The 24393-nt window shown below is 31.6% G+C and overlaps 1 protein-coding gene across 1 annotated transcript; it reads right to left on the reverse strand.

The window, feature by feature from the left end:
• Window positions 1-24067, reverse strand: LOC134727277 (uncharacterized). Its single transcript, XM_063591656.1, has 3 exons — window positions 23953-24067; window positions 5436-5741; window positions 1-229 (listed from the first exon to the last, which is right to left on the reverse strand). The coding sequence occupies exons 1-3, from the start codon at window positions 24005-24007 to the stop codon at window positions 27-29; spliced, it is 564 nt and encodes a 187-aa protein (XP_063447726.1). The 5' UTR covers window positions 24008-24067; the 3' UTR covers window positions 1-26.
• Window positions 24068-24393: the final 326 nt, after the last annotated feature.

A 24393-nucleotide genomic window follows, 5' to 3' on the forward strand; every position in this document is an offset into this window, starting at 1 on the left:
TTTAACATTTGTGACACATTAAATTTTTATAATAATCGATCATGGATCACTTTTTTTACCATCAGTTTCATAATTCTATATCTGTGAATAGGAGACAATTGTTTCGATGAATTATAATTTCTTTCTAGTTGGAGGATGCAATCTCGCACGATTGCACAGTCTCGTTTCAAGTCTCGAATTTGGCCACGTAAGACTTTATTTTCGTTTGTAATTTCTTCTTTTGTCATTGCTGTAAATAAAAAAAACATAAGTGTTATAAAACTACATACACAAATCATTTTACAGAAAATACAGGACCGTTTTCAATTATAAAGTCCACAAGGGTGACTAGGCAATACCTGAAAAGTACGATCACCATTGGTTTTCCTCCGACCGGCAGTAAAACCTTCTCAAAAGTAGTTCTTCCGTTCGGATGTGATGTACACATTTGTCGCCTCGCCCGGTCAAAATGTGGACATTGCACACGGTCATGTTTTTCTCTGGCTGTTTATGACGTCTTTACACTAAATCCATTGGATGTTGGATGTGTACGGATTGACAGTTTAGTCTTAGATGCATGATTTTTTTTATTAGTTGTTAGTGGCTTTGAACTAGCTGTCAGATAACTGCGAGTACTCTCAGATCTGTTCATGGTGTCTTTTTGTGTGTCGGGATGTATAAATACCCGGCCACGTCCACTTGTATGTTTGTCCATCTGATGAGTTAAGCATTTTTTAACTGATTTCTATAGTTCGTTCTTATTTTGTACTGTTATTCTATTGTCCAAGGTTGGGAGAGGGTTGGGATCACGCTAACATGTTTAACCCCGCTACATTATTGATGTATGTGCCTGTCCCAAGTTAGGAGCCTGTAATTCAGTGGTTGTCGTTTGTTTATGTGTTACATATTTGTTTTTCGTTCATTTTTTTTACATAAATAAGGCCGTTAGTTTTCTCGTTTGAATTGTTTTACATTGTCTTGTCGGGGTCTTTTATAGCTGACTATGCGGTGTGGGCTTTGCTCATTGTTGAAGGCCGTACGGTGACCTATAGTTATTAATGTCTGTGCCATTTTGGTCTTTTGTGGATAGTTGTCTCATTGGCAATCATACCACAATTCTTTTTTGCTCCCATCAGTATGATATTGTTCTATTAAATGGCATTATGATATATTTCTATTATGAATTACTATATACGTTGAACCACAAAAGTCAAAATCATTCAATCGCGTAGTGGAATTAACTATTTTTGGATTCTTATAAATTCTATATATAACTTTTGGACTAGTTTAAATCTCGGGTCTATTTCTGAAATTTTTTGATTTTGATTTTTTAACCCTGTATGCGAACATTGCATATGTAAATTTTAAAATTGTTTGTATGCACATTGAACGACAAATTTATGTGACGTATAAAAAAAATTCTGACGTCAGACACTTAAATCAATCAATGTGTTCGTAGATAGTAGATGTTTTTTGTGTTCTGTTAAATTGTTCCTTTTAAAATTGGTATACGATGATGACTGATGTACCCATATTTTGACTATTTTATATTATTGTGGTTGTTTATTTAACGCATCAATGTAAATATAACGGAATTTGATAAGACTGTTATTAAAGTGTGAGGGTTAGCGCTAAAGAACCAGGTTTAATCCACCATTTTCTACATTTGAAAATGCCTGTACCAAGTCAGGAATATGACAGTTCTTGTCCATTCGTTTTTGATGCGTTTTGTTATTTGATTTTGCCATGTGATTATGGAATTTCCGAATTGATTTTCCTCTAAGTTCAGTATTTTTGTGATTTTACTTTTTTGCAATCTCCAACCTGATCGTACTGTTTTGCTTGTTTTTTTTTCTTTTCTAAGAAATGATGCCAAGATATTCAATGACGATATATTTTTAATACCTAGAATTTAATCTCAACTTTTATTGATATGTCGACATTATAACTTTGACTCACCATAAAGACATATGTCTTCCGTGGAATGGCATTGAATAAGAATGAACTTATAACAATAGACGCTAAGTAAACTCTTAATTCAAAATTAATATTTTCTTGAAAAATGTATATTGAAATCGAAATGTCTTAGCTTCTAAGTTCTATGGTTTTGCTAGAACATTGTATAATTCAAGTATACAATTCATCTCTTTCCATTAAATATTCAATCCAAACCTACTTGTATTGTACTTTACATTAAGACTGACTTCACTGTAAAGGAGAATTTGCAAATTAAATTCTTTTCTCAAACTATGCATCAAGGTCATCCAGTTTATCCAGTTCAAAACTTAACATCATTTATAAGAGGGCGAAAACAGAAACAAGATAAATATTTGATAGAATTTTGTGTTTGAGTTGAAATTTCTTATTTTGCATAAGGACCTAAAATGTGTATCTGTAGGACAAACAATTAAAAAAAAAAGGTCGAACCAGTGGTAGCAAGATAATGAATTGTACTGGTGAGGTGGTACTGTTTGTGAATTACAATAAAAATGTCGAACCAGGGTAGTATGCATACTGAATCGTATGGGTGGTACTTAGAGATAACGAACAAATAGTAGTGTAACATTTTATGGTACTGGTGATACTATTTGGGGTTTGCGTAATTGTTATTAAAACAGTAATATTAAATGGTACTAACTATTCGAGGTATAAAAATATATAACCAGTGCATATTAGAAAGAATTGGGATACTATTTTAGCTTAACAATAGAATATCAAACCAGTGGTGTAATGGACATTAAATAGTAATCAGGGGGTGATACCTTAATGGGAATAACAATAGAGAAATCGAACATGTGGTAGTTTGAACATTACATGGTACTGGTTGTATCCTTTAGTATAACAATAGATAGACCGAACAATGCAGTGGAAGTATGCATATTAGATAATTATATTAGATGTCGGTTTCATTATAATACGTTATTCTGTTTGGCTAACTGTATATCACATGTTATTCCTTAAGCAATTGCAATACTCAATAAAACTTATCATTTATGATAACACGTGGTCTTACAATAAAGAGAACAGGTAAATTAAATATGAAATTGATAAAATTCGTGTTTTCATGATCCTAGCTAAAACATGTAAATGCTTCTTTTTGTAACTTCATGGGGTTGTAAAAGCGTTGACCGTACGCACATTTTTAGAATGAAGCGCTTCCGCGCTTCATACAAATAGTACTTCTGTCAACGCTTGAAGTTGACACCCCAAATGAAGTTACAAAAAGAAGCATTCAATTCTTAAGTACATTTGGTACTCTTTAATGCCAACAATTAAATAGTAAACCAGTGGTAGTATGAACATTTAGTGGTACAGGTGAATCGTCCTAAAGGGCTAATATTAATACTAAGATCGGACTAGTGGTACTATGAACATCAAAAGGTACTAACAGTGTATGTAAAAACCACATGTACAAATCTTCTGTATGAGCCGCTATTGCCAATTTAAGAACAATCAATAGCAAAATAGGAGAGTATTACATTAAAATTAAAGATATCTTCGGCCCAATCCGAAGTCTTTCAAATCCTCAGATATAGTAATGCAAGACTAATCACTTAATGTCGTATAACAAATCACGGTTATCAATCTTCAGTTGTTGATTGCAATGGTATGCCTATATTCACGACTTTATACCGTTTTTTATCCCCTTTTCGTTAATTGCTTATCATTATGAAACCGTCACCAAAGTAGTTATCCAAGATTCAATTAAATTCACTGTTGTGAAAATATTCAATATTTTGTCACATACGGTTTTATAATATTTTAAAGTTTGTGAGCATTTTCTTCACCTAGAAAGCTAACTATTTCGTGGCGTCATCAAATGAGATGGTGTTGTATCAGCTACTGAGGTGACGATTGAACTGGACAAATCCTTATCAACAATTTAATAAGTCATCGTCTATCTTGTACTTATTTTGTTCTTTACATAATTTTGAATTGTCAACTGCTAGATTTGTCTGGATTTTTCAATCAAAAATAAAAACCAGTAGTGTACAAAAGGGAGAGTGTAGGTATATAAAAACTCATCATAGATACCAGGATTGAAATGCGCCGGACTTGCGTTTCGTCTACAAAAGACTTGTCAAATACAGCTAAGGTAATCTATTCCTATATATTGTGTAAGAAAAGCTTAGGTTTCTAAAAAAATCATAGTTGTGTACACAGTTAGGAGAAAGAACTGTTATTTAAAAAAACACGATAGACTTTATTGGCATTTTTCTGTCAAGCGCAATGTTTTCCAGTTAGCGATTTTTTTCACTGACTTTTTTTTTTAAATTGTTTAATTCTGATTTTTCCCCCCTAAAGCGTCTTCAAAGTGTATAATAACTCGCCTAAGTCAACATAATGATCCCAACAAACACATGCTTTTGACATTTAAGTACGATAGAGAGCAAATTGGATTTAATAATCTTGTCTTATATCTGATATAAATATACGGTGACAGAAATTTACATTTTGTCATGGATGTAATTTGTCAATTCAGATGAAGACAATGATTTAAGCAAAGCAATCAAGCAGAAATCACATTTTGTAACACATCAATCAATATAAAATGTCGTTATAGCCCACTCACTTGATAGCCTTTTAGATGGACGATTTGCAGTTGAAATGAGAATTTTATTAGAGGTAAAATTTGCATCATGGTAAGATATAAAGCAGACTTAAGTTATTAACAAACCCGGACAACATACAATATTACTCCGTCAAATTGACAATTATATTAATAATTTACACATGTTGAAATGGAAATTGTTCGGTTCAGTTTGTTCCAATAGATTACAAAACCTGGTAAACTATGATTCAATGCTATATTCTGTATTTTTTACTGGCTATCTATGAAATGTATTGCTCAAGCTGCATCCGTTTAACGTAAGGATAGTTTTCAAAGTGCACTCTTAATAATAAGAAATATGTATAAAATGTATAGCATAATACGAAGTAAAATACGTGAAAACGTATGACGTACGTTACCGATGATCAGGACCTCTAGCTGACCCTTGGAGCTGCAAAAAAACCTTAAATTTCTTCAACTTTATCAATCAATCTTCAGCAGTAAATGTTAAGTCACCAAGTAAGGTACTTTCAGCTTACTTTCAGTTTAGAACACGACGGTGAAAAAGAATGAAAGCTAGTATTATTTCTATAGTATATCATCAAGTTAGGTACATTAACAAGCTTTCATGGTTTTTGTTTGCATTTTTTTCCTAAACTTTTAAAAAGTATGCAGTGCTTTTTCGGTTTTATTGAGTCACATGTTAGTTTGTATTTAATTTTCATTGTACATTATCCTATACGTTTCACGTTTTTTGTACTTTCGAACTTCTTGTAATCAGTGCGCTCTTAAATGTACTTACAGAGTCAGTGCGATGTTACTTATTTTTTGAATAATTAAACATTGTTAGAATAGTATAAGTAACAGATCTTCATTAATGACAATGCAAAATTGAAATATATACCTGAATATTTTCCTTCTCTATTTTTGGCTACCTCTAAGTTGTGAGAAAACTCTTTGCTGTTTTGGAGGTCATCACTCGATTCATCTACTTTAATATGAAGATGAAGAACACATCTTTTTACCAAGCCCTTAAGTTCTCTGTATCGTCGGAATGGATCCAACTCCTTGGAATGTTCATATTCATTTGATAAGTGTTCGACGATCTGTTTTAGTCTTTTGTACTCTTTCTGTAAAGTTTCAGCTTCTGCTGACAAATGTTCGTTTAATTGTCTTGGGTCATTTTTTGTGGCAACTCGATTACTACACGCTGAAAAAGTAAAATACAAAAAGTGCCTTTAAAGAACTTTTTTTTATTCTTAGTTTTTACAAAATGTGTTATATACACTGTCTTACCGCGCCTCGTTGTTTTTGTGGAAGCGTGTTCGCATCAATACCAGGTTAAGACTTTAAAATGATATATTTGCTGCTTCTCGGTTTAGCGCTCGGCATTAAGGAGTACAAGCAAAGACTGTTCCGCTCAAAGACAGAATGTGTCCAAGTAGGGTGACATGTCTGGTTGTGATTACCTTATATAACACGTACAAAAAATAGCTCAGTGTGTCAGTCAAGTTCACAGCAGTGTTAATACTCATAGAAAATTAACTTATTGTCCTGAATATGCATTTGATTTACCGTAGGAAGTGCATCATTTTTTTTTGCTACCACTTACTGCTGAAACATATCAAAACTGTGTGTTAACTGATATAAAGTATATTTTATCAATAATCGCATAATCTCTTTACAAATATTCTGTTAATCGTATAAATTGAGACGAACCAAATGATTTTTAAAAATATTCATCTTTACTGATAAACACACAGAGTTAACCATCAAATCTCGACCAAATGGATTAGCGAGAAAAACACTTTACTGGAACTTCGTGTTGAAATTTTCTTGTGGAAACAAATATAGGTAGTGACGGTATAATGTTTATCAATTGATTGTCAATCTCTGAATTTTGTGTTTAACAGGAACTTTTATGCCATAGATGCAATGTAACTAAATAGGAGCATAAAATTGTCTAGTCTATTGCTTGGGAAAATTTAATTTAAGATGACATCGGTATGACTTTTCTCCTGTAGGTTAGTACGACCAGTACAGTCAGTTATTGACAAAATTATAGTAGCTAACATTTATATCAGTTTATTGGTATTCTGCTTAATCAATAGTTTTCTAGTTCTTTTCTATCATTTTATAAATTTTTAGGAATCACTACTTTCTACTTTCATGAATGATGTCGGTGCAACTTATAAAAACATATCATTTTATCTATAGTCCAAAGTCACATTTAGCGAGACTGAAAATAGTACATTTTTTCTATTTCTTTTTCTATCATTTTGTAAATTTTTAGAAATCACTACTTTCATGAAGATTTATAGGTGCAACTTACCATTTTATCTATACTCCAAAGCCACATTTAGCGACAATAAAGATACTCAAAAAGATCATACAAATTTATATTCAATTTAACTTAGATCAATGATATAATTAAAGGATATGTGGTATGATTGCCAATGAGACTATCCACCAGATTTCAAATGAAGTGGATTTAAGGAATTACAGGCCACCTTACCTAGTCAGTCGTAAATGTGAATGTCTGTTATCTTCAAGGTGTTGTATGTTGATATTAGTTTATTTCCGGACAGAAGGCTAATTAAATTAAGAAATTCTTCCTAAAGGCCTTGTACATGTCATGTATCTAAGTCAATATAATTGACAGACGCAAGACGTATTTGTTGTGACGCGGGGAAAAACAGGAGACAATCAGATTTTCTCTTGAAACCAATTATTGCTCCTTTGCAAAATTGATAGAATGTCAACAATCGATGTGTTTATACTTCGATTAATAAGAACGTCGTATTAACAAAAACATACTGGCATACTCACAAACAAATAGAAGTGAACATTGACAAAAATCAAATTCTTCGGTTTGGTATGATTTCAAATAAAACATTTAAGGCTGCAATTGTTCAGATTATGTAAATTAGGAAATTTAACGAAAACTGAATTAAGGCAACAATAACTGTTTACCGAAGTTCAAACAAAGGGACAAATCAAGTTAAAAAAAAAAGAAGGATAAAACGTTCTAAGATGGCAAATTTTTCATTCGAAAATTAAATGACTTTTTTAATAATACTAATGCATTATATGCCTTATCTTGTAAAACGGATTTCTGCTTTCAAACAACGCGTGATATTAAAAACAAATGCCAATATTGGGATAGAAAATGAGCCTTTGTTGAAGATGGTCAACACATCACTGCAAGTTCAGTCAACGTTAAGTGAAATTGACGCGTAATTGACTAATTGGTATGATTCCAGAGATGACCTCGAACAAAAATTACAATGGTTTGTATACTACATCCTTGACTTATCCTTGAAGCCAGTTCAATAAAACAATTTTATGGTAAACAATATCTGTGTATGTGTAATGGATCTACCTATTGAAAACTTATGTCATACATTTTTTTTTAAATTACCATATCAAAATTCATTTCATCTATGTTGGTTAATGTCTTAAAGGTATATACCCCTCATTACTAGTATTCAAAATCCAAAAGTGAAAATAAGAAAGATACCTTATTTCAAAAAAAGACTATCCGAATAAAAAAGGTAGTTTCTCACACAAAAAGAACATGTTCACAAAACTCGAGAAGTAAACTAAACATTTAAAAATATGAACCCTTATAAAAATCAGTGAAGTTCATGTGCTCCAAAAGGGTTAATATTTTCCAATTAACCAGTGATATAATGTCAAATACAAATGAGCAGCATGTATTCAATGATGACATAGATGAATAACTGTGGCTTCGTGAAAATAACCATGGTCATCTGAGACAGTTTCCGTAACGGCAATTCAAATCATAATGGTATCTGTAAAAATTTCAAAGAGACTTTACCATCAGAAACATTATCCGCGAGTTAAATGAAACTCTCCAATTTTCAATATTAAAGTTTCAGATATTATCTTACTTTCCATAGATGCAAAATTGTAGTGATTACAGTGAATTTTAAACCACAGACATACACAAAACATGAAATAGTTGGGTAATATTTTTTTTGGTTTCCAATCATATCTACGATGTTCATGTTTCAATCTTATTTGTGTTACCGTGTCAGAAAGAAATAATCTTAATTTACATTCACAGTAGGTTATGGTCCAATTAAAGTCTGTCTGTTGGGGGTTGTCGTCATACGATTGATGACATATTGAGTGATTTACTGACTGATAATGAATAAATAAAACAAAATTGAGAATAGAAATGGGGAATGTGTCAAAGAGACAACAACCCGACCAAAGAAAAATACAACAGCAGAAGGTCACCAACAGATCTTCAATGTAGCATGAAATTCCCGCACCCAGAGGCGTCCTTCAGCTGGCCCCTAAACAAATGTATACTAGTAAATAAACATTCTTCAGTCAAAAGAAAAATCACAAAAATACTGAATTACGAGGAAAATTCGAAACGGAAAGTCCATTATCAAATAGAAAAATCAAAAGCTCGAACACATCAAACGAATGGATATCAACTGTCATATTCCTGACTTGTTACAGGCAATTTTTTTGTAGAAAATGATGAATTGAACCTGGTTTTATAGCTATCTAAACCTCTCAGTTGTATGACAGTCAAAACATTGTAATTGTGACTTTTTCCAAATAAAGTAAATAACACAATCAACATAATCAAAAAACCAACAATTGTCATTACATAAAAGTATCGATATCAGCATTTCAATTGTAGTTTAGAAACATTAAGTTGGATAAATAGACCGATTTTATTGTGCCAAGATGACATATGTCATGGTTCTATAAAACCTTACACAAGTTTTGGGAAGGTGTTGGATTCACTTACATTGTAAATGAAATGAAGTATGTCACAATTGTTCCCATAGGTATTATAGGAAGCATTTTAGTCATAGGGTGCATTTTGCTTCCATTATCGCTCTTCAGACTCTTTTAATTATTGGCAACCTTTTTCGGTCAATTTAAAATTGAAGTATGTATGAATAGGGTTGAAACAAGCCAATGTCGGACCTCTTCATTAACGTGTTCTTAAACAATGATGGAGCTAGCCACTCATCATTGTTTCCAAAAAAAGATTATCCGAATACAAAAAGAAGTTTCTAAAAAAAGAGATAAATAGACAAAGTACATGTTCACAACATTAAACACAAATCAGTTGAAAAACTAAACATTTAGAAATATGAACCAGTCATGACTTCACGTACACCAGACAATTAAGTAGTTTCTGGACCAGTATTGAAACATGACAAACAAGCAGCATGTATTAAATGATGTCATAAATGAAAAACTGTAGTCACGACAAAATAAACATGGTCATGTGCAACAGTTTAACATAACGTTCAACAAATTATAACTTCCAAAGAGATGACTTTAGTTTAACAATAAGAATTCGAACCTGTAAGTCGCGTCATCTTTAGCAGAAAACCTTTAATAAGGAAATAATGGAAGGGAACACAAGCCCTGGAAAATCATAGCAACTGGGAATATAAACTTCGTTTGCAGGTGCATTTGAATTATACATTGAGTAAAACCTTTACTATATAATCAGCTAAAAACAAAGGTCGTTAAATGACAAAATATGAAACAATCCAAACGAAAATGCAATTGACAACAAAATAAAAAAAAATCTCAAACATGTCAGACGACAACTAACGACAAACAGATCCTGACGTGGGACAGGCATACAACATTAAATGTGACAGATCCTGACGTGGGACAGGCATACAACATTAAATGTGACAGATCCTGACGTGGGACAGGCATACAACATTAAATGTGACAGATCCTGACGTGGGACAGGCATACAACATTGAATGTGACAGGATGATTGTAAGAACAGATCCTGACGTGGGACAGGCATACAACATTGAATGTGACAGGATGATTGTAAGAACAGATCCTGACGTGGGACAGGCATACAACATTGAATGTGACAGGATGATTGTAAGAACAGATCCTGACGTGGGACAGGCTTACAACATTGAATGTGACAGGATGATTGTAAGCGACTAACCCTTCCCTAACTCTTGGGCAGTGTGTAATAGTTACAGATCCTGACGTGGGACAGGCATACAACATTGAATGTGACAGGATGATTGTAAGAACAGATCCTGACGTGGGACAGGCATACAACATTGAATGTGACAGGATGATTGTAAGAACAGATCCTGACGTGGGACAGGCATACAACATTGAATGTGACAGGATGATTGTAAGAACAGATCCTGACGTGGGACAGGCATACAACATTGAATGTGACAGGATGATTGTAAGAACAGATCCTGACGTGGGACAGGCAGACAACATGGAATGTGACAGGATGATTGTAAGCGACTAACCCTTCCCTAACTCTTGGGCAGTGTGTAATAGTTCAACTTTGGAACAAACCTTTATAAACAATATATTCGTATCGCCGTTTGACAATTTCCTTATCCTTGATAGAAATAAGGAGGAAAGTTGTGAATAGACTGGAGAAGTAAAATGTGCTTACTGCTGCAGGAGAATAGGAGAAGAAAAGTGTATATTAATGTTTCAATATAACCAAAGTATGTGGTTTACAGTAACGCTGAAGCGCGATTAGTTTTACAGCTGATAGAATCTATGTTAGTAATTAGAAAAGGAAGTTTCGTTCGGCCTTTTGGCAGATACAATTTTTTATAAAGTTGTTTGTTAAGGTCACTTAATGACTAGCAATGCAATTATGGAGTATATAGTGTTGAAAGCAATAAAACTTGGAAGACGGTGATGGAACGAGCAATAGCTTTATTCTGGTATTTAAATTATCAACAGAAGATACTAGAAGATGTCATATCCATTAGTACGACAGAAGCTGTGTATCTAGTCATTTGAAATTGGATCATTTTTTTTCTCCAGCTTCTGAAAATGTATGCTTTTTTTATTTAGTGATCTGGTAAGATATAAAAAAGAAGATATGATAGTTTGTGTTAACCTTTACTTTTTTCAAGTTCTAAGAAATGAGAAGAAATAAGATATCACGATGAAGTTTCAATCGAATGATGAACAAGAACAAGCCAAACACACATAGTATAATAACACAAATACTGAACTCCAAGGAAAATTCGAACCGGAAAGTCCCTAATCAAATGGCAAAATCAAAAGCTCAAACACATCTATCAAATGGGAGACAACCGTGATATTTTGACTTGATGCAGGCATTTCTATGTAGATTCAATATAAATCTGTTGTTCACAAACAAGCCTTTAGCAGGAATGATCAGGAATGTGATTGTTTGGATTGCCAGATAAATCGAAAGAGAAACAGTGCCTTGAGTAAAACTCTCCAATTTTTCAATATTAAAGTTTCAGATATAATCTTACTTTCCACAGATGCAAAGTTGTAGTGATTACAGTGAATTTTAAACTGCAGACATTTTTTTAAATTGTCGGTTAATGATTAGTTTGTTTCCAATAATATCTATGATGTTCATGTTTCAATCTTATTTGTGGTACCGTGTCAAAAAACAATTATCTTAATTTACCTTCACAGTGGGTTATGGTCCATTTAAAATCTGTCTGTTGGAGATTGTCGTCACAAGATTGATGACGTATTGAGTGAATGATGTTCACAGACTGATAATGAAATAATGATAGCATCGAAACGTATATTCTTCAGTCAAAGCAATGTGATTTTGACTCTTCCCAAATAAAGTAAATAACACGATTATCGTTATCAAAAACCAACAAATGCCATTGCATTAAAATATAAATATAAAAATTTCAATTATATATTTAGAAACATTTAGATGAATAAATTTAAAAAGGCTGATTTCTTTACCAGGAGTACACCTGTTTGGAATCTATAAATTCTTACTACAGTGTTGAAACGGTGTTGAATTCAATTAAATTGTAAATGAAATGAATTATATAATTGTTCCCATAGGAATTATAGGAACCAATTCCAAATTGCACGTCGTTTCCATTATCTCTTTTCATGCTATTTCGTTTATTGGCAACCAAAATTTTCGGTCAATCATATTGGAGTATGTATGAATAGCGTTGAGGCATGCCATCAACAGACCTCTTCGTTATGGTGTACTCTAACAAACATATAGCTACTCACTTATCCTACATGATATTATAATACATCTATACCTAATACAATACAACCCTTAAGGTCGGAACAATTAGACAATAATAAAACTGATAGAAGGTGATAGATATTCAATTAAATTTACATATTTAAAGAATGCAACGGCCACGAATATACTTTTATCTTGTATGAGTTTAACAAGAAATTATTTCTATTTCTCACAAACAAGTTTTTAGCCTTTTGAACACGACTCATTAAAGGTATTACAGATTTATACCTTTGCTTTTGTCAATTTATAGTTATGGTTATTAAAACATCAAAACAGCACTAATTTGCTTTCCATTTTGTCAACTGTTGGTTTTTTTATTGGGATTGTTATACAAATTTTATCTTTAATCCTTACTAATTTATTTCCCTTGTACCAAACGATGATTATCAGATCAATTGGATTTTGTCCGTTTTATTGTTGACATATTTCAAGCCTAAACTTGATATCACTTATGTTTAGTAGCCATAGTACTTTTGGGATTATGACATTTCCTTTCGATTAAACTGTCAACGAAATGTTTGGCATTTTACAACTGTTGACAAAAATACATCATAGCAAATCTATGATTCTAAATAAAATGTTGCAAACTCCGATGGTCAAAGCATATCGCAGAAAAGATTGCTGTATGAAATGGGTTTATGCAATAATAAAAGGGATGTCTTAGTTATATAGATTTGATTATAAAAAAAGTGACCAAATAAGAAACAAGAATCATTCTGTCTTAGGAAATGATAAATCATTCTTAAAAAAAAACACACTCCGATTCAAATAAAAAATCTTTGAAACTGCCATTTGCAAGATGCTTGATTATTTTGTTGACCAACATGTTGTTAAGGTTAGAAGGACGTGTTTTTAAAAAAAAAGCAATGGGCATTCCAATGGGAACTAACTCTGACCCTTCTTGTTGGCTTGTTTCTTTATTCAATGAGTAACTTCTTAAGAAGAAAGAAAAGAAGTTAGCAGTATCCTTCAACTTCACTTTCCGCTATACAGATGATGTTCGCTCACAAAATAATTCAAAATTTGGTGACTGTGTTGAACGCATCTATTCAAACGAACTTGAGATATAGAATACAACAGATACAGTTAAGTCCGTTTTATATAAATTGACAATGACGTCCAGTTGAAATAAAACTTTACGGCACAAGAGATGATGAGTTCAGCTTCCCAATTGTGAACTTTCCAGTTTTATGTAGCAAAATTGCAGAAGCGCCTTCATGCGTAGTATAGTATATATCTCCCGGTTTATAAGATATTCCAGCGCTTTAATTTCCTTTCATTATGTTCTATTTAGAGGGTTGCTTCTGACAATGGTGCTATCAAGCCAAGAGTAACAAGGGTGCAGTTGAAATGTTCTCTTTGTAAATTTTACGGACGCCATCACGAGTTGATTGACCATAATGAAAAATATGTTTTGCAGATGACCATGCATATGTTTTCATTCTCGAAACTATAATCCCGTTTCCTTTTCCCCGAATGTGACATACCGAATTATACAATGCAGTGCAACATGTGGAACAGGATTTGATTAACCTTTAGGAGCATCTTTTTTTGTGAGGTTCGTGTTACTCAGTCTTTACTTTTCTATGTTTAGTTTTATGTAATAGTGTTTGTTTGTTTTTTAGCCATGTCGTTGTTAGTTCATGTTCGGAGTAGAAGATTGAACGTCATTTTGGTAGCTTTCACCTTTTTTTAACAGACAAGTATGTACATGTATTGGTATACAAAAAAAACATGGGACGGATAAATTTCTATTTTACCTTCTCTAATCATAAAACGGGTGTCTACACAATTTGTCAAACTCTTATTTTCATAAATTACTTTCCATACGTTCGGTGACCTATAGTTGTTAATGTCTGTATTATTTTGGTCTCTTGTGGACAGTTGTCTCATTGGCAATCATACTTCTTTTATATATATATAACATGCGTGAAATAAATTCATTGTTACTTCGGGGTCCGCATTAGGAGAGATTACTTAGTATTCAGTTTTACAAAAAGTTTTCTAAACCGTTAAGTCTTACCAAATTCTGCTTTGGTTGTGTTTTAAAGTAGGGCATTGACAATTCTTTTATTTTTTTTATTCAAATGTTGAGAGTATTGTTGTTTTCAAACAACTGTGAACTTTCTGATTTTAAAAAGTAAAATAACAAAAATACCGAACTCCAATGAAAATTTCTAAAAATCCTGACTTGTTTGCTTCATCTAATTATTGTCACTAGGTTTACATTAATCTGACAACACAGTTCCAGGATGTTCGTGATTATTGTAATAGATTAAAATACGAGGAAGGCATTGAACATTCTTAATTAGAATTAATCACAGATCTACATACCACACTCATTCGTTCAAGGCAACATTTAATGTTCACGATTTCATGTTTCTTTATTTAAATCTTTATCCAATTAGTTTCATTTCCTTAATTTCCTGTCTTTTTTTATGAAATGAGACTTTCTCAGCATAGTTTTTCCGCGAAAAGGATAAAGATAATAGAAAATTCTATATGCCATAATGGTGAAGGTCAGAGAAAATACTAGAGCGTTCTTGTTGACATTATCACTATAGCCATTGAAAATATTGAGAAAAATGAAAACTGATCATTTTTGTCATTTCATTTTTCCAATATATTTTAAGAAATGCTGTTTTTATCCTCGTGTTTTACTTCTAAATTGAGCTTTGCAAACAAAATAATTCACTTGCTTGCAAGCAGTTCAGATACCTATTTCAATTAAAAGTCTGTCATTGGGAACATAGAGGCTATCTCCTCCTGTTTTGTATTTTTTATTTGAACGTTTCTATCATAATTTATATGACTATTGAACATCGGACGGTATACTACTGTTACTTTTTTATATGGTAATCTTCCATATAAATTTATTATTTTCAATCAAGGTTATGAAGTAACATCATAAATCGGCAACAATCTAACTATGAAAAATGAACAACTTCAAATAATATGTAACTAAACAGTGTTCAGTCATTGTAAGAAATCAGGATTTTCAGAATAGAACAACATCATTATGTGCCCTTTGTCTTCTCAAATTGCTGGATTGTTCACTGGAACAATGTTATTGCATGACAGGAAACCAACAACGAACTAAATTATAATCCTGGTACCTTTGATAACTACTTGCTTTAATGTTTATCAATATCTCGTGCACAGTACATATTTATTTGATTCTTTGTGTAGGAGTGGATGAACTTTTAAATGTCATTAAGACAATATCTGGTTAAAACATCAAGAATATAACAATTTGAAAATGGAAATTAAATATCAAATTTCTAAAATGAGTAATACAGTAGAAAGAACACATTTAGAATATCTGGTCCTCCAAAACAAATGCCAATTTATTAAGAAACGAACACAAAAGATTCGGCAAAATTACGTCCTGCGTAATATAAAAACATCGGGTATGCATGGAAGCCTTGATTTATAAGAATATATTTATAGAAGAATACCATATCAATTAAATGAGATGGGAGTTGAATTTCAATGGACAGAACAGAAAGTTTAAATTTAAGCTTTGAAGTTACTATGGTGGATAAACAAAAGCAAACTATTAACTACATGCTTTACAATGGGTATAGACACAGCAAGTGAAATAAGGTCATCTTAGGTAACGTTTTATGGAATTCGACCAAAATATAGTCCTGATGTTATGGTATATGTATTTATCTGAAATAAAATTGACAATGGAAATTGGGAATGTATCAAAGAGACAACAACCCGACCATAGAAAAAACCACAGCAGAAGGTCACCAACAGGTCTTCAATGTAACGAGAAATTCCCGCACTCGGAGGCGTCCTTCAGCTGGCCCCTAAACAAATATATACTAGTTCAGTAATAATGAACGCCATCCTAATTTCCAAATTGTACACAAGAAACTAAAATTAAAGTAATACAAGACTAACAAAGACCAGAGGCTCCTGACTTCGGATAGGCGCAAAAAAAGTGGCGGGGTTAAACATGTTTATGAGATCTCAACCCTCCCCCTATACCTCTAGCCAATGAAGAAAAGTAAACGCATAACAATACGTACATTTAAAATTCAATTCAAAAGAAGTCCGAAATGTATTACTTATTCCAATGGACCAGAAAAATGAAAAATCGTCTTATCCGGATAAAGTCCAGCAAAAAAATATAATTTGCAAATAATTTGTTCGAGTTTGAGCCTATTTGTTCTCCTACGAATATTTATTCCAATGGACCAGAAACAAATGAAAAAAAAACTTTTTATCCGGATAAAGTCCAGCAAAAAAACCTAATTGCCTGATAATTTTTTCGAGTTTGAGCCTATTTGTTCTCCTATGGATATATTATGTGTAGTAGTTTTTACAACTTCTGTACTGTGATTCTTGCAAGTTAAATGCTGAAGTGTTATTTTTCATTAAGAGGATATTTGATTACTTTTTTTAATTCAAGCTGTCAACATCATCGGCATCTTTACTAGTACTTCCAATAATTAACTGCCCTTAAAATGTGGAGATATAATATTAATTGAATGCTCTTTTTTCTTGATTGAAACATAGTCATATTTCGTATTAGTATAAAATAATATGCCTTATACATCTTTATCGATAGAAAGCTACGTTTGATTAGCATATGTAATTTTCAACATAAAATACACAAATGTGGTTATACCATGTTGTTGTTTGTATCTTCACTTCTTAACACTCGTAACTTATTAATCTTGCATAATGAAACATAATGGTGAAACATGTACAAATTATAATATCTTATTATACAGAAAGTTTGAATAATGGTCCATATAAATGTAAAAGAAATGAGGAATGTAGTTTCACAATAGAAAATTTCATTATAGGAATGGTGAATTCATTGTTTTTTCGTTCACAAATAAGGTCATCAGCTTTTTCGTTTCAATTGTTTTACATTTGTCATTACATTGCCTATCATAGCAGACTATTCAGTATGGGTTTTACTCATAGTTAAAGGCCGTATGATGACTAAATGTGTTAATTTCTGTGTCATTTTGGTCTCGTGTGGAGAGTTATCTCATTGGCAATCATCCAAAATTTTAACAATAGTTTACCGATGTTCTTATCTCATTAATCTAAGAACTCTAGGAATGGTACACATTTCTTTCCCCTAAAAGGACTATTGAAATAAACTAAAACAAAGCAACTGTATGTCGACACGAAAAATTCAAACAATTTTGATGACTTAGAACGTTTTGTTTAAAACAGTCTGATTAGTTTTAACAACTTTTCTATTACAAGAAATGTTTTGATTCATGTTTGTCATTACTTTTCATGAAGAAAAAAAGCTAAACTTATTATGTGTATTCGTCATGTAGAAAATAGTTGTTTGTAACGCAGAATTATCAAAATGTCTGATTAGACTTTCTAAATTTCTACAGTTGTTTAAAAAAGCTGCAATCTGAATATGATAAAATAAAAAAATATAAAGAAGTTAGTGTAAGGAATGTGTAACATCATCAACTCGAGTATTTAACAACATATTATTCTATTTATTCAACCACACACCAGGGTTCGATTCCAAACTTTAACAATCTGATCGACACAAAGACACATTCATACTTTGATTGATATGAGACGGTATACAAGTCTTCCCTTGCTCATTGATAACTAAACAAAAAGTACGCTATACAGTTTACCTTTATTTGTGAACTAAATTTATTTTTGATAGTTTTGCATATATTTTGTTTGACACCTACAATATGCGCTTTAAGTATTCACCTTAAACCATCTATCAAAACTAAAAAAAAAATTTCAATTTTAATAACTGCAGCACTCTTAAACTAATTATATTAATATAAAAAGGTTGTGAGGTAAATGTCAATGAGACTTCAACCTAACGACACTATATTAACTTAATAAGTAATTCAACATACGGTCTACAACGCGAGACAAATGTCTCTACAATTAAATCGACTAGAGTCTTATTATGTTATAACAGACTCAAGAATATTCCATTAAACTGATATATTCCAAAAAGAATTAAAAAACAAATTTGCGATAATACGATAGAAAACAAGGACATACTATAGCAAACATGTTGAGGGGAAAGCTGGTTTTTTTATTCAGATCTCAAACTGTTCCCTTTTAATCTCAATAAGTGGATTAATGAAATGTACGGAGAACAACAACGCATATGACAACAAATTCAGTAAAATCATGTCAATCTATACTACTGGAACAATTGACAGCAAAAACACATAAAGCAGATCAAGAATAATTGAAGAATTTACACTGCTAAGTTGCTAAAAGAGACTCATGTCACCCCACAGTGTAATATTGGCAGCTGTACGTTTGAATAGAAACCATGCAGTATCGTTACAAACTGTACTACATAAAGCCACGACCACGTTAGGTCAATAATGATACGTTTTGATCTATAAATAAACAAATTATGATTGATTAACAAGTGATAATTATAACCTTCACCAAAAATGAAATACCATTTTTGTTTGATAAATTAAAGCGCAGTGGTAATTTAAGGTGGTACCTAACACTACAGGGAGATAACTCTGTAAAATTAGCTGAACGTTTTAATTACGTTGGGTTGTTAAGAGAATATTAAGCTTCACAATGATCAAAAGTAGTGTTTGTCAAACTGCTATATAACCAGTGTAATTTTTCTGATAAAATGGTTGGTTCAAATTTTTGGAAATTTCTATATTTTTGTCAAAGGGTCAAAGTAAATACTTTGTCAAAATTCTATGAAATTTAAACGAGCCAAATTTAATTTAGTGAAAGTGTTAGGTACCACATTAACAATGAGTGCCTGTTTTATGGCAAAATTTAATAGGATGTTTAACCAATTTTATATCTGTACAATATTTCTGTTGATTTTTTTTAATATGAAAATATTACGTTAATTAGCATCTAATACCAAAGCATCGAACCACTATAAAATGTTCTCAAAGAAAATGATTCAGCAGTCTTCCATTATCGAGGAAAGGAAAATTGACAATAAGAAAGAACAATTTTCCTATTCGTCTGAAAAAAATAGTTTGAACTACAATTTGGATTATTTGACACAAATTCAAGAAAACACATTTGTTCATCAATCTAGAAACGAAACATCTTTTAAGGGTGTCTGGGTTATTTATATAACATTACACTTGCATATGCATACTGTTTGTATATTGACGGGTAAAATAAGTATCGGTTTTACAGTTACCTTCTAAAAGTCAATTTATTGAAGAACATTTACATAAGAGTTTTGATTTGGGTTTTCTTCAACGAATCTTTTCATTCTCGACTCATTATATTAAATTTGTCTTTATTTAGTATTGATTGAAAAATTTAAAACAATGAAGTGGGTTTAAACTGAAAACCTTTTACATGTATTATCAGTTAAAACTTTGTAAATGATTAACAAAAATATCTATTAAAATGACATAAAAATAAGTATGAAATGTCTTCTCTGTATCATTTTATTTTTCTCATATTACTGAAGTCGCATTAAAAATTTAAAAACTAACTTGTGAGGGTTGTCATTTTCAATTTGTATTCGTGCCTGATAACATTATCGGTAAAACAAAACGCTTAATCCTTCACTGTATTGACGTTGATATAGTAATCATTATGTTTTGCACAATTCAATAGAATAACACATTATGTAAAACAAGTTCGGAAATAAAAGTGCAAATTTAGGCAATCTATAATTTCAAACATGATGAAAAATCAACGACCATGTTTCAGAAATCACAGGTTTTTCATTTCTGTAGACTTAGATAAAAGAACTTTATATTAAAATTAACACAATCTTATGTGATAAGTAAAACAACAAAATTCCGAACTCAGAGACAAATTTCAAAGGGAAAGACCGTAATCAAATAGCAAAAAAAATTATTTTTAAACACATCAAACGATTAGAAAGCAACTATTTTTTTGTCAAAAACGGTGGATTAATATAAAAAAAAAAAAAGATGTGGTATGATGGCTAATGAAACAACTCTCCACAAGATACCAAAATGACACAGAAATGAACAACTACAGGTCGCCGTACGGCATTCGAAAATGAGTAAAGCCCATACCGCATTGTCAGCTATAATGGGCCCGAATGATAATGTAAAACAATTCAAACGAAGAAAACTAACGGCCATATTTATTTTTAAAAAATTGAACGAAAATCAAATATGTAACACATAAACAAATGACAAACACTGAATAACAGGCACTTGACTTTGGACGGACACAAACATACATAAAGTGGCTGGTTAAACATGTAAGCAGGATCCCAACACTCCCCCTAACCTAGGACAGTGGTTAACCGGGTTTTATAGCTAGCTAAACTCCTCACTTGTAAAACAATATTGAAGTTCCATCTTATTGACAATGATTTGTGAACGAAACAAATAGACATACAGTAAAAATGTCAAAAATAGGGATACAGCAGTCAACAGTGTCTTATAATCTTTAATCACTATAAAACAAACAAACATACAAGAAAGGCAGACAGACTTAGCACAGCAGTAAAATCCACAGATAAAAATACAAAAATTCACTGTAGAAACAACTACACAATGACGGAATGTACAGGTACCAAACCACGTCAAATGTATATTACCAAAAATTATTTGACTACACAGTTAAAGTGTACTATAAAACGTTATTAAGATGATATACTATACCTAGGATCTACACATCATGATTTATCTCTTGTCGCAACGTATGTTATGTTCTATAAAACCAGATCGTTAAAATACAAGCACAAAGTTAAAGTGCATGTTGATTTTTTAACATGAGCTCAACGTAACTAAAATTCAGTTAAATGTCAAATTCCGAATTGAATGTTATGTATATTAATGACGGATTATGAAGCAGTATATGATTCATGTTAAAAAAACGCAGTTGTGCTATTTAGTATTACTATTGTATGTCTTACGCTTTTTGTTCTGAACCTTAATCTAAATCATACATTGCTTGTTTTGACATATAATTAGTGTATATTGTAACTAGTACGAATATAAAGGGAATCAGAGAAAGATCGGCAATTCGTTTCTTTCTTTGAATACGCCAAATTATTGAGGATTTACTGAATTTATTCCATTATCAAATTTTTAATCATTTGTAGAAAAAAAATCTAGACCCTAATTTAATTTCAGAACATGTTATGTGCTGCAGTAAAAACAAAATTCAAGTGTCATTTTTATGTTAATTATTTCAATAGAATTTTAAAATCGATTATTTATGCTTATTATGCAATTCAAATGGGATAGGAGAGATGTTTCTTGTTGATCCTAAGTGTATTTGGAGTCACTGTTTTCGTCAACGCAAGACTGTTTGCAAGGTTGCAAGGTCACGTCAATGTATTAGGTTAGGAATAGATTACCGTAACTGTATATGGCAAAACTTTGAGGAATTGTTGGTCCTCGCCGGGTGCTCTTCAACTTCTTACTATATTTTGCTTTTTTAATTTATTCTTTTTTTATTTGAACGTCACTGATGGAGTCTTTTGTAGACGAAACGCGCGTCTGGTACAATTACAAAATTTCAAACCTTGTATTTATTATGAGTTTAATTGCAGTTCTTTCATCAGGATATATACACTATATATATTAACAAAAATAGAAAGAGCGAAATTCTCTGAATTTGTTTCATTCAAGGGTCATTTTAAAAAAAAACATTTCAATATTTCTTTAAATTCACAGTATCACAGTAAAATGTATGTTTCGTAAAATTTATCAATATATTTGTTTATTTCTAAACAGATCACCTACTCATAAACACAGGAAGATAACCGAAAAGCGCAATTTTTACAGATTTTATAAATTTTTTTTGATTTCCCCTCCACAAATATATGAAGACATTGTAATCCAAAACCTAAATTCTGTTTGAAATATATATAAAAGCATGTTTTGTCTTTCAAGTACAATACTTTAGATTATTGTCATACAAGCAGGAGGTTTTAATAGCTATGAAAACAGGTTTTACCCACCATTTATCTAGAAAAATATATGTACCAAATCAGAATAATGACAGTTGTTTATATCAACCGTTCCAATAATTGATAACGTTTTATTTTGTCCGTTTTTTTTTATGGATTTCCTCCTTTTTAAATTAACCTTGGAGTTAAGTATTTTGTAAAACTTTTTTTCATCACTAGACTCTGCAATCTAACAACACCTTAAGCTTATGAAGTATGCAACAACAGGCCGTAGGGAACCTGAATCGCTCACACCTGGTGTTACCAGGTTTGGTCCAGATATAACTGGAGTATATTAATAAAAATAGTAAAGTCATTTAAGGATAATCTTCCATACAGCTGATTGTTAATTTAACACTTTGTTTTCTAACATCTGTCTCTGTTTATTACAGTTTTCAATATTATAACCAAACAACAACAAAAACGTGTGAACACTGTAATTGAGGGCAATAGTTCCTTAATGAATCGATTGACGATTTCGGTCATATTGACTTACTTCATAGATCTTATTTTGCTGATTATTTTCTTACGTTTAAAGATTTCTCTATCTTCTATAGCCTATATGATTACCACTAATGCAGAAAAAATGTAAAAATCACAACTGAACGACGATTATTCATAATATTAAAGGGTATTAACTGTACGGATTGACTATTTGACTTATTTCTATATCAAGTCTATTTGATACCATTACGTTTTTTTTCCTTTTCATCTATTTTAGTTTTAAGATTATAGCAAAAATTCCGGTTTTGAACATCGATATTTAGGGGGGTGTCTCCTTTTTGAAGTAGACTGATGCGTTTTGATATATTTGTAAAGCTTGTCTTACTTAATATGTTTGCCTAAAACTATAATTTGTACATTTATCTTGTTTATATCGCACGTGAATAATATCTATATTTATACGTTGAATATGTAGATATAATTTACTCGGAGTGTTTCTAAATTATTGTCACAACTTTCAAAAACTTGAAAATACACAACAACGCAACAAATAAAGTCAGTTCGATATGAGAGCATTACTAGATTTCTTTCAAACTTTCTCACAAAGAAAATCGGCATAGACTGTCTTAATTATAGATAATAAAGATACTCAATCATGCAAGACACCCAACACGAACATTTCTACTCTTTTATCATAATAGCTCGTAAGAAGAAAAGCCACACTACTTGTCAAACTGTAACTAAAAGTACTTACAAATGTAACACCGCATTGTATCTTAAAATATTAAACATGTCATGATAAAATATAAATAATCATTGTGTTAAAATATAAAAACATGCATAATTATTTACATTTCTCCTCTCGCTATAAACGCGATAAAGAATATTGAGGTAAACCGTATTTTGCTAAAATGAAAAATACAAAGAACTTCAAATATATCTTATTTTATAATCTGAAAATTGAATAAGTCTTAATATAAACGAAGTCTGCCTTACCTTGGACAGTGGCGGCCAAAGACAGCCACTGACTGAAAACTTTAGTCTTCCTCATTCCAATACAAATCTGAGTCTGTTTGTTTATTGATTATGGAATGAAAGTCGTTCTTACATTTCTATTTAATATAACTGAATTGTTTCTCGTGTTGATTTCCACCAATGCTACTTGTCAAATCGTCAATAATTTTCCAATTAGGTAGATTCGTCTTTTAATTTGTTCTTCTCTATTGCTAAATTCACAGCACTTTAGGCAATAATTGTGTAAAGATTTCTTCTGTTGTAAACAAAGATGTGTCGGGACAGTTTTGCATTGAAAGTTTAATTTAGCAGTAGTATAGTTCCTATTAGGCTGAAAAGTTGCTTAATTGTAGAACAAAACAGATAAAAAACATATGACGTTAATAGACCAGACAAATACAATAGAAATCGTTACCTTAATAT

The sequence above is a fragment of the Mytilus trossulus genome, chromosome 7, assembly GCF_036588685.1.
Source record: "Mytilus trossulus isolate FHL-02 chromosome 7, PNRI_Mtr1.1.1.hap1, whole genome shotgun sequence".
NCBI classification, from domain to species: domain Eukaryota; kingdom Metazoa; phylum Mollusca; class Bivalvia; order Mytilida; family Mytilidae; genus Mytilus; species Mytilus trossulus.

Coding starts and splice junctions, on each gene's coding strand:
- LOC134727277 (XM_063591656.1), bottom strand. CDS start 24,007: ATGAGGAAGACTAAAGTTTTCAGTCAGTGGCTGTCTTTGGCCGCCACT. Junction 5,742..23,952: donor TTTGGCCGCCACTGTCCAAG/GTAAGGCAGACT, acceptor TTACTTTTTCAG/CGTGTAGTAATCGAGTTGCC. Junction 230..5,435: donor TAGAGAAGGAAAATATTCAG/GTATATATTTCA, acceptor TTTTATTTACAG/CAATGACAAAAGAAGAAATT.